Here is a 13,679-nt window from a genome sequence, read left to right as displayed (position 1 = left end):
GAGGAAGACTCATGCAAGTGGATGCTTACTCACATGAGGCTGATGCCATCCAAGAGTTGTAGGAAGCTGTGTTGGTCTATTAGTATAGTAGCCTTACTGAAAGCAACAAAAAGTCATTCTAAAAACCCTTCAAATCCCAGGAAAACAAGACGTTCTTTTGTGCCCAAAGAACATCAGGGGAACTGGTAGTGAATAGCTGAGGGACCACCACTGAGAAGGTCCTATCCCAGGTAGGCACCCATCACCTCTCAAAAGGGGCAGTAACTCAGTTGGACCTTTGATCTTAGTAACTGGCAGGTTTACACGAGAGTTGACAGTTCTTGAAATATCCTGGTCCCAGACAGCTTGGGACTGTGAAGCTCAAAACTAGTCAACTGTAAAACTCATTAAGTAATTTTGATATTACTTTAGTACAGTGGTAGCACATAACACCGGTCCTGAGAGATCTACACTGGCTCCCAGTACGTTTCCAAGCACAATTCAAAGTGGTGTTGACCTTTAAAGCCCTGAACGGCCTCAGTCCTGTATACCTGAAGGAGCATCTCTGCCCCCACGTTCAGCCCGGACACTGAGATCCAGCGCCAAGGGCCTTCTGGCGGTTCCCTCATTGCGAGAATTGAGGTTACAGGGAACCAGACAGAGGGCCTTCTCGGTAGCAGCACCCGCCCTGTGGAATGCCCTTCCATCAGATGTCAAGGAAATAAGCAGCTATCTTAGTTTTAAAAGACATCTGAAGGCAGCCCTGTTTAGGGAAGCTTTTAATATTTAATGATGTATTGTTTTGATATTCGATTGGGAGCCGCCCAGAGTGGCTGGGGAGACTCAGCCAGATGGACGGGGTATAAATTATTATTATTATTATTATTATTATTATTATTATTATTATTATTATTATCTGATGCTGTTGAGCCACCTGACTTTGTTGACAAGCCTGTTTGTTAGGTTAAACCTACTTTTTGTGTGTTTTAGGTGAATCAAGCAGTTGGAGTTCAGACTGTAAAAACAGTACAGCATGTACTCACCTCTATTTGCAGTAGATGATGTTATTTTTGAAAATACTGGGACATACTTGCTAGGGTGGCAACTTTATTCATGGACTGTTCATCTAGTCTGTTCATCCCTGCACACTATCTTTCTTACTCCAAGAGAGCTTTCCATATCTTCCAGCATTGAATAGCCTTTTTCTGTATGGAAAGATAGCGTGCATCTTCAGAGTCTCTGGGGGTTTGTGTGTGCATTCAAATATTCTTGTAACTGCTCTACTTTTTGTCCTGAGTAGATTCGTTTTCTTGTTTAATATAAAGTAAAATAGATGACAGTTGAACAACCTTTGCTATAGGAGGTACCGAAGAGTGTTGAAAGAGTGTTTTGAAATATTTGAAAATATGAGATCCTGTTGCTGAATACACTTAAGACAGGAATGGAGGACTCCCATCTTCCCTGGCTATTCACCACACTACCCACAGCTGGTGGTATTTGTGGTCCAACAACTTCTAGGGGTTCACAAGTTCCTTATCCCTGCATTGTGGAATGCATCACAAGTTCTTCAACAATACTTTATTTCAGGAGCTTGGTTTTTGATGCACATCTCTTTAAGAGTCATTCATAAATATTGGCATTTTTCTATGTGGTGTCAATGTTCTCTTGGCCTACCTCTGTTTTCTTAGTACCTTCTCTGTTAGCATTTTACATATGCAGGTTTAGACATGTTCATGCACATGTTGCTTTAAATTCATAACCTGTCCATGCTTCAGGGTGGCTTTCTATTAAAATATGATACATACTTATGTAAGCATGTTTCCATGTAGTTTCTGCAGGCAAGAATGCCTTCAGGTGAAATGAGGTTTAAAGATAGATTTACTCTTGGATCCTTTAGGGTTGACTGGTTGCTCTTAGAATGGAAACTCTGTCATCTCACTTCCCATATTTTACTGATCAACAAAATCTCAGGGGCTTTGTCTCTGAAAAATGCTGATTGTAAGTTAATGTGACTCTTCTCATAGTTGAACTGATCTTATGTTAAAAACAGTTCCAGTTGTCTCTCCCCCTTCCACTAAAAGCTGCAGCAATATGTACCAACTTCCTCAAAAAACTAGTTGCTCAGACCTTGTTGCAACTTGAAATTTAGAGCAGTTGCAGGATCTTTCTAAGAATATGTTGAAGTGTTAGATAAATGGAAGTAAAGGTAGGAATAGTTTATTCCAGAGTGTCTTTCATCAAAAAATATTTCTGATATATTTATACCGTGCCATGAAGGAAGTTATTCCTACATGGGAACCAATACTTGCTATTGGTTCCCATGTCAAATGTGATAAAACAAGTTCAGACTCATTTTATAATTTGAAATGAAGACTTGGTGGTTGCCTTTCTATCTTGTTGAAGTATCTTTACTATATTGGTTAATTAAGTGTTAGTGCCTTGGCTTTTAGATTGTGAACCTGAGGGCAGGGACGTCTTGTTACTGAGATTTGTAAGCCACTGTGGGACCCTTCCTTGGCTGAAGACCAATGATAATCTTTTATCTTTGTATGTACAGTATATTCCTGCATATAAGACTACTTTTTAACCCAGGAAAATCTTCTCAAAAGTCAGGGGTCGTCTTATACGCCGGGTCGTATTTCTTATACAGTGAGTGTATCCCAAACTCTATATTTTAACTGGAAAAGTTGGAGGTCGTCTTATACGCCCAGTCGTCTTATACGCCAGAATATACTGTACCTTCTGAACTTTATTTGATACAGGAGGTATTCAAGCTTTAATTGCACTACCTTCATCAATTATTCGATAAGAGCTTTAATAGCAGGTTAGCTTCCTCCACGAGAGGAAAAGATGTGAGTGAATGTTTAACGTGTATTTATACCCAGAAAATATGGAAGTCTGCATATTTGATGTCTACATTCAATGACAACTCGTATGGCTGTGGATTGTATGTGCATGTTATCTCTTATGTAATGCTATCTTAATACATGGTAGACTTGTTTTGCCAATACAGGGCCTTTTCTATTTAATTTTGACTTGTTGACAACTGGGTAATCCCATATGATAGCTGAAGGTGAAACATGTTAAAATACACTGCCAGTATTGCAGAACCAGCACATTCCAATGAAATTAGCATAGTTTACTTGAGACTATCGAAGTGCTATGGGGAAGTATTTGATTTTTTTTTAAAAAAATTAGTTCAAGCTTTCTAAATGATAGATGTTTCAACAGTGTTTAAAATCCTGAGAATGCATGATAGTTTTGTGAAAAGGTAAAGGCAAAGAGAGAGAGAATACCTATTTTTGGAGCCCCTAAGTCTAGAAATAGCCATAAAATCAATATCCATAAAACCAGAAAAGTATAACTCCTCGTACATCACAAATCTTATCAGCCTTACTGCAGAAGTATATAGCTGTTCTGAAATTTCTCCCTTCTATAGTTAACATGTTTGTGTTCCAATATATGACACCATGCTTATTTCAACCCTTTGTTTTCTAGGGGAAGCAGCAGCGACTGAAGTTCCCTTCTCGTTGGTGATTATTTCTGCCTGCAGCCTTGTAGGCTTGGTACTTCTGCTTGTGAACTGTGTATCCTGTTGTAAAGATCAAGAGATAAACTTCAAGGTGAGTACAGGAGATAATTATTTGTATCCCTTTAGTACTGGAATCTGATAACACAGACATATATAATTGTACTGTGCAATGCCAAACATTACTGTGGTCAGTAAAAATCAATGAACTTTGAGGTGTCACAAGTAGCTCTCAAGTCTGCTTAATTGACCTACTGTTGCTGTGCAGTTGGAACTGATTCCTGAGTAACTTATTCTGTTTGATGACTTGCCTTCTTGCACTTAACATACTTTCAGAGCACTTAAGTATGAACATGCATGGGATGGGTTTTCTGCCTGCTTTGGAGCAATCAAGTAAAAGGGGAAACTTTTTTTAAGGCAAGGGTCTTGCCAGCCCGTGCTGAGAGCCAGACTGACAGTAACAAACGGCCACAGAAGCCACACATAAATGTGTAGTGCTCCAAATCTCTTAAGTACAGTAGTACCTCTAGTTATGAACTTAATTCGTTCCGGAGGTCCGTTCTGAACCTGAAACTGTTCTTAACTAGAGCCGTGCTTTCGCTAATGAGGCCTCTTGCTGCCGCTGCGCCGCCAGCACACTATTTCCATTCTCATCCTGGGGCAAAGTTCGAAGTAACTCTTCCAGGTTAATGGAGTTTGTAACCTGAAGCGTTCGTAACTCAAGGTACCACTGTAACTTGTTCTTTCTTTCTAAGCTGGGAAATTTGGCCTTGAAATAGATGAAAAATACCCACTTCGAGGAAGTTATGTTATTGTTTTTTAAAAAATAAAAATAAAATAAGCGACAATGTGCAAGAGTCATGGGGATTCAATTAAGAAAATAGTATCTGTAATATTTGTGAGACTATTTGTGACATCTTCATACAATGCCTACCCTGTTTCTCCTATTTTAAGACGTAGTCATAAAATAAGCCATAGCAGGATTTTTAAGCATTCAAGGAATATAAGCCATACCCGGAAAATAAGACATAGTGATAGGCGCAGCAGCAATGCCGGCCACAGCAGGAGGAGGAGGAAAAAATAAGACATCCCCTGAAAATAAGCCATAGTGTGTGTGTTTTTGAGGAAAAATAAATATAAGATGGTGTCTTATTTTTTGAGAAACACGGTATTTCAAATAAGTATTCAGTGAGGTTAGATTCATAACCGGAGGATGGAAACTTCAAGGTATGAATTGTTTTGGGGTTTTGGAATGTAAAGAATGAGACAAACAGGATATTGTTCTACAGAGCTACCTAGCTAAACAGAGCTTGGATGCTGAGCTTGAAAGAATCTCTTTATTAGTGGGTTGGTTTTTTTTTACCTTGGATGTTAAACTACCCCTGTGGTATTCTCCTTCCCTTCCAGCTACACTAAAGTAGCTAAACTGCAGTGAAAGCTGACACTTCCTGTGTAGGAGGAAATCTATACTAGAGAATCTGTAATAGACTCACAGAAATACAGAAGAAATATTCTGATCTGTAACTTTTTTTCTCTCTTAAGAGGGATACAGGTGGAAAGCTTAGCAGAAAATTGACATGGATTTTCTAGGAAAGACATGAGCAGGATCCAAAACGTAAAAAGAAAAACACCCCAGTGTGACTCATTCTGGACTTCTGTTTTTGTTATCTACCTACCTACAATATATAGCCGTCTTATAAAATACACTGCAGTATATGTACACACAAACAGAAAACACTATTAAAAACAGTGCAAAATCATTAAAATGGCTGGCTGATTGGAAGTTTAAAGAGCTGCGTATGCTTGTCAGCATAAAAAGATCTTCAAGAGACACCTAAAAGTCAAAAGCAAGAATGTCAAAAAGATATTGAGCGATTGAGAAACAATAGCAGAGTTGCTTCTGTTAAGAGGCAATTTAAAAATCACACTACACCTGCTTCCATTTTTGGATCTTAGTTTTATAAATGCACATGGATTTTTCATTTGTTCCCAGTTTTCCATGTGTCTGCTTCCATGGAGGAATGAAGCTTGCTGATTGGCTCAGCTCGAAGTGTTCACTAAAGCTTTTCAAGTATATTTTCCAAGTTGTATTACTTTTTCAGTTAACAATTTTCATTTATTTATTTATTTAGTGTGCATTATATTGGTACAAAGTGCAGCAATAAACAGCAATTCAATAAAACAAGATGATCTCATAATTCACTCATGGGCTGCTTTACATGGCTGAAGGATGGTCAAAAATAGGTTCCTTGGAGTATAGACCAGCAGTTGCTCTTTCTAGACCAAGACCAATTGCAAAGTATTAGGAAAACAATGTTAGTTTAGTTACTTCTTGCTTTGTCCTTACAATTTCACAGCAAGGTCATAGGTTGTGTGAGCTTCTTCTGCAGTTATAGTGTTACATCCATGCTACTAACAGATCTTAACTTATGATTCAAAGAATTTTTGGCCGTTATCCCATGTACAGCTTAATGTGTAAACATGCCCTCCGTTCTGATAAACTTCGGTATAAATATATTTTTATGCCATGCTGAGCTGTACTTTACATCTTTATGACCTGATTACAACTTGATTTCTTTTTCCCAAAACTGCTTTAATGTTACTCATCTTCTTCACCTTTTAAATTAAAATATGTAAAAGCCATGACCTGTGAAACATCCACGGGAGTTAATTAGGGTTGCCATATTTCGAAAAGTAAATTTGTTGAGCTTTTGGGGGGGGAATAGTGATTTTAAGCTTTTGGAGCTTTTTCCACTGCTTTTCCCATTGCTTTGCCATGAATTCGGGTATTCCCTGACAATTCGGCAAAATCCCCCCGACGCCATTTATACACCCACAAACCAGGACATGTCAGGAATTTTCCCAATGTATAGCAAGCCTAGAGTTAATGATCCTTTTCACAGCAATGAGGGCTGCCACTTTGCTGCTGAAAATGTTGTTGGGGCAGGTAACTTAAGTGTGATAACTCAAGTATTATTTCAACCAATATCATGGGTCTCATCAGGCACATGGAATAAATACTGTGCTGGTTTAAGTTTCTGAATCAGGCAACTTTACCTTTTTATTCTGGCCTCGTTACTTCCGTAGGAATTTGAAGATAATTTTGATGATGAAATAGACTTTACACCACCTGCGGAAGACACCCCATCTGTCCAGTCCCCAGCCGAAGTGTTCACACTTACAGTTCCCACTGTTTCTTTACCAGCTCCATCACAGTTCCAGCATCCTACAGGTAAGGCATTTTCCTACCCCATCCCCTCCACCCCAGGACTCGTTTCTGATCCTTGGTCAATGGCCAGTATTGGTTTTCTGTCTTGTTACTGAAGCTTTGCTGTAGTATTGATAGCAGAGCCAAAGCAAAATGTACATATTTCAAAGGGGGGGGGGTTTCTATCCTCTGACTGCTTGTCAGCTAGCCACATGAGGCTGAGAGTGTGGCTTGCTGGCTAAGGAAAGACTTGCACAACTCACAGTTCAGTCTCTTAACTATAATGCTCTATACATGGCAGAATGTAAGGATTCTATTTCTCCTGACATAACTGGGTTTGGGTTTTTTTAGCATGGTATTATGTATTTTCCTGTTTTCCATGCTGCCTTTAGATGTCCCTCCCCTCTGTCTTTTTCCCTTTTATCAGTCACCCACAGAATGCTATTCCAGTAGGATGATCTTTCGTAATCTTACTTCTAAAAATATATTAAATGGGAACAGTGAAGACTTGTTAAAAATAGCTTTCATCTTGCTACCATTTGGGAAATCTGAACATAAAAATTCTAAACTTTCTAAACGTGTATTTTACTTGGATGGTGTTGTGAGTGACTTTCTCTCACACTGGGAGTAGGAAACAAGCAATAAGATTTTTTTGTGGAGGCTTTGGGTAGGATTTGTATCCAGTTTATTTTTATTTTTCTTGGCTTCAAGCAGGGATGAGGAACCTCTGGCTGCTTACCACTCTCGGCTTTCCAGGGGATCTAATTTGGCCTCCGCAAACCATGCCCACCTGCCCATCAGCTGACATCACTGGTGACATCAGTTGATGGACTGCAGGGCAGGGTTTAATCCTCTTTGGCCATGCCACCCTGTTCTCAATTATTAGCATAAATGTAAATCTATTCTATGACTTGACAGAGCTACAGGATTTTTTTAAAAAACTGCCTGGGACCTTGTGCTATGGTCTTGTGCACATTTGAGAATAACTTATTGAACACCATGAGATTTTTTAAAATAGGTAAACAGGCGTGGAGCTGGTGTTGAATTAAGGTGAATTCCATGGTGTTGAATTAAGGTGAAACCAGCTTTTTTGGTTAAAAAAAAAAGTGTGGGCCTGGCCTGAGATTGGCTTCTCTTGCACTGGGAATTTGGTTCTCCATCTCCTTTGGATTGGGATATCCTGTAATATACAGTGGGCAGGGGGCACAAATATATGTAGATGTACATAGCTATCAACATAAGTAGTCTTTGTAAATCTACACTATGTGGTCCTAACCATAGAAAGGGAATGGGGAACAGGGAGATGGTCCACAAGAACTTTGGCCACAACCAGTGTACAGTATGCTCTCTCCACACACAAAGTGCAAAGAAGTTTGAACCACCCCTCCAGGGTTTTAAATATGTTTTCATATTACTGTAATAAACTACTGTATTATGCTTTTTAAAACAAACAAACACACACACACACACAAAGTAGTTCTTCAAAAACAAGATTGTGGCCACTTGTTGATGTATTGTCTTATTTTGTGTAACAGAAGGGTTGAAATCCCAAGTCGTCCGTCAAAATCTTAACTATATCCAAGAAATTGGAAATGGCTGGTTTGGAAAGGTAAGAAGTCTGTTTTGACTGTTGTACTTCTCCAGTTAATTTTCCGATTCCATGATGAACAAAAACAATTGAATAAATTGTGGAGTGCGAGCTTGCCAACTTGTCGGTAAGCAGCTTTATGGGGAAACTTTCACTATTGATATTTGAATTTCAGAACCTGGTGCAACATTATTTCTCAAAACTCTTTAACACGAAAGAATGTGTTTGCAGCAGCAATTAGCATATTATTACTGCTTCCCTTCAGCTCTTCAATATGCTTTGAATGCTTAAGCTGCAGAAACTTACAGTTCAAACTATAGGATGTCTGCAGTTCTTCTATACTGAGAAAGCATCCCACCAAAAGGCAAGACAGTTTACAAGAAGTGAGAGAAAGATTACCTTTTCTGGTTTTGGTAGAGTTCATGGAGTAGCCCTGAGATGCACTACTAGCCTGAATCTGACTTCTCTTTTCTCAAAGTCCAGTGTTTCATTCTGGAAACTTAACCTTTTGCTGCCAGCTCGAAGAGTGTAAAGTTTGCCAACTTCTGTAGCAGGACAGATTAGATAACAAATTAAAGATGTTGGAGCACAATTAAAGGTGCACAACACCCTTGCATGATGGGAACCTTGTGAGGCATAAGAACCCCTTTTCTTCTCCCCCTGCCCCAGTGTTGTGTATGAGCAATCCATATACCAGACAGGTATAGAGAATTGGAAGTCTGTGTGCAGCTGTCTCCACTCTGCTTAGTCAGTGAAATGATAGTGATCTGGGACATCTAAGGAAATCTCCCATTTCCATTAACGTCCACTCTGGTAACCATGCTCTGCATGCATGAAACCCCAGGTTCAGCTCTTGTGGACTCCTGTTAAAGGAGCTATTGAAAAAAGAGCCGAGGCCTTAGAGACCCTGTAGAGAGCTGCTGCAAGTCAGAGTAGGTCACCCCAAGCTTGATGGACCCAGTGGTTTGACTTGAGACCTTACCATGAAGAGTGGGAAAATAACAACAACAATGGTATAAGCAAGTTCCTGGCCTCCTCCGTCTCCTTGACATGCCTTGTAGTGACTTTTATTTTACTTGTGCACACAATGGCTTCCTCTGTGTTTTCAAATACCTGCTGCTTGTTTTTCAGGTTTTGCTTGGGGAGGTTTACACAGGCTCCAGCGTGGCCAGAGTTGTTGTGAAGGAGCTGAAAGCAAGTGCCAGTTCCAAGGAGCAAGAACAATTTTTGAGGCATGGAGAGCCATATTTGTAAGTCGCATCTCAGTAGCAGTGCAAAGTAGGAGGGCACGCTTAGCTTTTCGTGAAAATGCATCGTTACATATTTCTCACAATGGCCACTGATAGCCTTGTCCTCTGTGGGGCACATAATGTGCTCATTGTGGACCACATGAAAAAAATGAGCTTGAAAGAATAAAGTTAGACTACCTGGTGAGCTTTTCAGTTCAGGTGCAGCATTCTGAATACTGTCACTCTGCCTCTTACCTCCTTCATGTATGCCTAGCTGCTGCATGGAAGACTTCTTCTGTCCCTTTCATTTACCGATAGCCAGGAGCGGGGTGTCACTTTCAGAAATCATTTGCTCACTGAAGATGAAGTGTGCTGCTGGGGTGGGCATTTCCGAGATCCCCTTGACTCATGAACCTGGAAAGAAATGGAGTATGCCTGACTGAAGAGCCTCTCTTTGTTTCTTTTTCCCTGCAGAATTCTTCAGCATCCAAACGTCCTCCAGTGTACAGGGCAGTGTGTGGAAGCCATCCCCTATCTTTTGGTATTTGAGTTTTGTGACTTGGTGAGTAAATGCCATTTCATTGCAACAGCACAGAGCTTGGTGTTTCCTTGATAATTTATTTAAAGCATGTTATCCCACTTTTCAGGGGTGGGTGGGGTGGAAAGACTTGCAAATGTTAGTGATAAGTCCATGCGCTCAGGCGAAGAGGTCCAAAAGACACAACACACTGGCTTAGCGCTAGGGAACTCTTCTCTAGAACATGGAAGGGGTGACCCTCCAGGTGTTGTTGGGGCCCAAACTTCCATCAGCCCCATCCAGCATGACCACATGGATCAGGCATAGGCAAACTCGGCCCTCCAGATGTTTTGGGACTACAATTCCCATCATCCCTGACCACTGGTCCTGTTAGCTAGGGATCATGGGAGTTGTAGTCCCAAAACACCTGGAGGGCCGAGTTTGCCTATGCCTGACATGGATGATAGGAGTTGTAGTTTAGCAACATCTGGAGGGTTACTCATACCTGCTCTATGGCTTTAGAAAGCTTTTCCTTGTAGCTATATTTTTAAAAAGATACTTCCAACATTCATACCTTTTCATCTGCATTTATCTAAAGCATTTTTATCCCACCGTGGGGCCAAAAAAAGGCTCCCGCATGATTTACAAATCTCAGTAATAAGTTCTTGCCCTCAGGCTTGCAGGCTAAGACTATGCAAAAAGGAAAGGGATTGGGGAAGAGGAGGGTGGGGGAACCAGGTTGGGGGAAGGGTGACCTGGAGACTTGTCAGGGGGTTAATTTGAACAAGTGCAGTCTTCTTGGAATTTGTAAAAATAGGCCCTGTAGAAAAAAAATCTGATACCTGGCCAATCTTCCTAGCTCAAACTAAATCAGGCACTGTTCAGGGGGAGGGGAGGAGGAAGGAAGAAATTGTTCTAACACAGATTTCCTAATTCACTGTGGTGTTTTTACACATTTGCACACAACAGCTTTTACAATCAGCATTTGGCAGTAAACAGCTGTTTGCATTTCCTGGCATGGCCACTTCTGGTATTCTAGGTTGGTTTTAATTTCATTTAAAATGCAGGCCTCACAGTCAGGTGTGTTGTGTGTTTATTTTACATGAGTTTAAGTGTCTGTGGTTGTCTAGTGCTCCTGGAACAAGTGTCCTTTCAGAATCTTAACAAACTAGCTGGATCATGGGTCTGGCCTAGTTACATTTTTTTTTGCAGTAAGTTTCTTGTGTCCCTAGAGGTGTTCAGTGCTAATTAGTTTTTCATTTCATTTCTTGTTCTTTGGAGGTGGGGTGGGTGTAGGACACGACCTTTTTACTGTGAAAATCTTAAATTACTTGGCAGCTATTCAATAACTTACTTGCACCTACATTGTGTCGTGCTTCTTCTGATGTATTTAATCGGTCTCCAGGAAGCTTCTGCATATTCAAGTTGTCATAGTTTATAGAATATAACTTGTTAATACTCCAGTTGCTTGAAGGCTTAACACATCATGTCAGAAATTGTCGTGATTCTGTGGCATGTATAATCCAGGCGAGGATTTCACTTGCCAGCATAGAATACATTTCTGTTGTTGCTGTGCAGTAAGCTTTTCGGGGAAGGAACTGGCCTTCATAAACTTCACTGCTAAATGATGGGCATGCAAATTAAAATCCTGTTGCTACAGCCTGCTTCGATCAAACCAAACCCTGTCTTAGAAATGGAATAATGTACGGCTTAGCGGCTGCAAAAACACATTGCTACTTGCAAGTATGTGAGATGTGCGTAACTTTTGTAAGTGAGGAGAGTGGGATGTGAAGCTGGTGTTAATTGCATGCTGTGCTACATAGCCCTGTTAACATAGGAAGTTATAGCTGCACTCACTTTGTGCAACTTTAATAGGTATCAGACAGTAAGTGCTTTCTCTGACCAACATAGATGAATGTTCTCCCCCCCCCCTTTTTTTTTGCTGTGCAGTTGGCTCTTAACAGGCAGTGAAAATTGTGTCTGGTGGTGGTTATAAACCTCTGCATAGTGGTGGTGGCTTTTTCCTCAGTGGTAAAAAAATAATTTATCTTGACAACCAGTGCATATAAGTTCTTCATTGAGACTGATTTTTACTTGCTTTCATCATAATTCTCTGTACCTTCACTATTTCCTACATGCTTGAATCCAAACAAGGACGATTGCATTGGGAAGATGCAGGTCTATACCTAAAAACCTGTATGTCTTAGAACAGGGGTAGGCAACCTAAGGGCCGGATGTGGCCCAATTGCCTTCTCAAATGCGGCTAGCGGGTGGTCTGGAAATCAGCGTGTTTTTACATGAGTAGAATGTGTCCTTTTATTTAAAATGCATCTCTGGGTTATTTGTGGGGCATAGGAATTTGTTCATCCGCCCCCCCCCCCAAAAAAAATATATAGTCCGGCCCACCACATGGTCTGAGGGACAGTGGACCAGCCCACGGCTGAAAAAGGTTGCTGACCCATGTCTTAGAACCATAGAATTGCAGATTTGGAAGTGCTCATCTAGTCCAAGCCATGCAATGCAGGAATCTCAACTAAAGCATATTGCCCACCGTTATTGCCTGAAATATAAAACAAAATGAAATTGATCCACTGTGCCTAAGTAGAACTGTGTGTCTTAGATGTTTTAATCTTGTACTGAGAAATGTATCTTTGCTGACTGACGGTTGAATAAAGGATGATGATGATGATGATGATGAAGTAGAACTGTGATGACATCTGACAAAATACTGTGTAAAATGCTCATGAGCTCTCCTAGCCCTTCATAAGGTCTAGCTGCTGCTGTTTTCTTAAAACAAGCAATAGATCCTTAGTTTCCTCTTGTCTCAAATGATTGTGTAGGAACTAAATGGCATGTTTGTGGCAGTCCTCTTAATCTATAATTAACTAATGGTGTATCATTTCCGATCGTCCTGAGGTTGTACCAGGTTAAAAATAGGGTAGTAACCATCTTATTAACTGTAATATATTACCCAGCTATATGTGGCCAATCTTCCGTCAGCGCACAGAATTATTTGTTGATAGCATGACGAATGAGGAGCAAAGAATCGTATTATGATGTGGATGTAACATTATTATGGCAAGGCTGGGCGTTAACTGGGTTTCCTTCTGTAGAAAGTAGCTTGTCAGGAACTTTTTGCTGCAGAATGAGAAGAAGTTGGCAGTTATGGGCAGCAAGTGTACATTCACTCTTCAGAGCATACAGTTTACCTTTAATCCTTCCTAGATCTGTGACTGCTTGATTATTAATTTCTAGAAAAGGGAAGTACATAGATGGGGAAGCTAAAACAAAAGTGATTGGGGGGGGTGGTGGCTTAAAAACTGACAGTCATACTGGTTCACATCAATTACCCTTTTTAACCTAGATTATTTTCTCCAGAGTGCTAAAAGAAAGACCTTAGAGGTCTATTCTAGGGGTAGCCAACATGGTGCTTTCCTGCTGTTGTTTGGCTTCAGCCCCAGGAAGCATGACCAATGGTCAAGAATGATGGGAATTGTAGTCCTCCCCCTCCATATACAGTATACTACTCCTAGATCACTTATCTACCCAACTTTCCATATGCAAGTGCCCCTCAGCCACTCCTCAACCTCTGGTATTTTGATGGTTTCTAGATTCTGTCCCTTATGAGC

General features: G+C 40.5%; 1 protein-coding gene across 4 annotated transcripts in view; it reads left to right on the top strand.

The window, feature by feature from the left end:
- LMTK2 (lemur tail kinase 2) overlaps positions 1 to 13,679 on the top strand; it is a 46,484-nt gene that overhangs the window by 10,961 nt on the left and 21,844 nt on the right. For all 4 annotated transcript variants that reach the window (XM_088657289.1, XM_035131628.3, XM_088657290.1 and 1 more), the window contains exons 2-6: positions 3,478 to 3,602; positions 6,596 to 6,740; positions 8,252 to 8,325; positions 9,436 to 9,554; positions 10,008 to 10,095. In XM_088657289.1, coding sequence (XP_088513415.1) covers positions 3,478 to 3,602; positions 6,596 to 6,740; positions 8,252 to 8,325; positions 9,436 to 9,554; positions 10,008 to 10,095 — 551 coding nt within the window. The remainder of the gene's footprint in view (positions 1 to 3,477; positions 3,603 to 6,595; positions 6,741 to 8,251; positions 8,326 to 9,435; positions 9,555 to 10,007; positions 10,096 to 13,679) is intronic.

The sequence above is a fragment of the Zootoca vivipara genome, chromosome 13, assembly GCF_965207765.1.
Source record: "Zootoca vivipara chromosome 13, rZooViv2.hap1.1, whole genome shotgun sequence".
Taxonomy (NCBI): Eukaryota; Metazoa; Chordata; class Lepidosauria; order Squamata; family Lacertidae; genus Zootoca; species Zootoca vivipara.
Note: the sequence above shows the minus strand (reverse complement) of the source record. Positions and strands in the feature narration are given on the sequence as shown.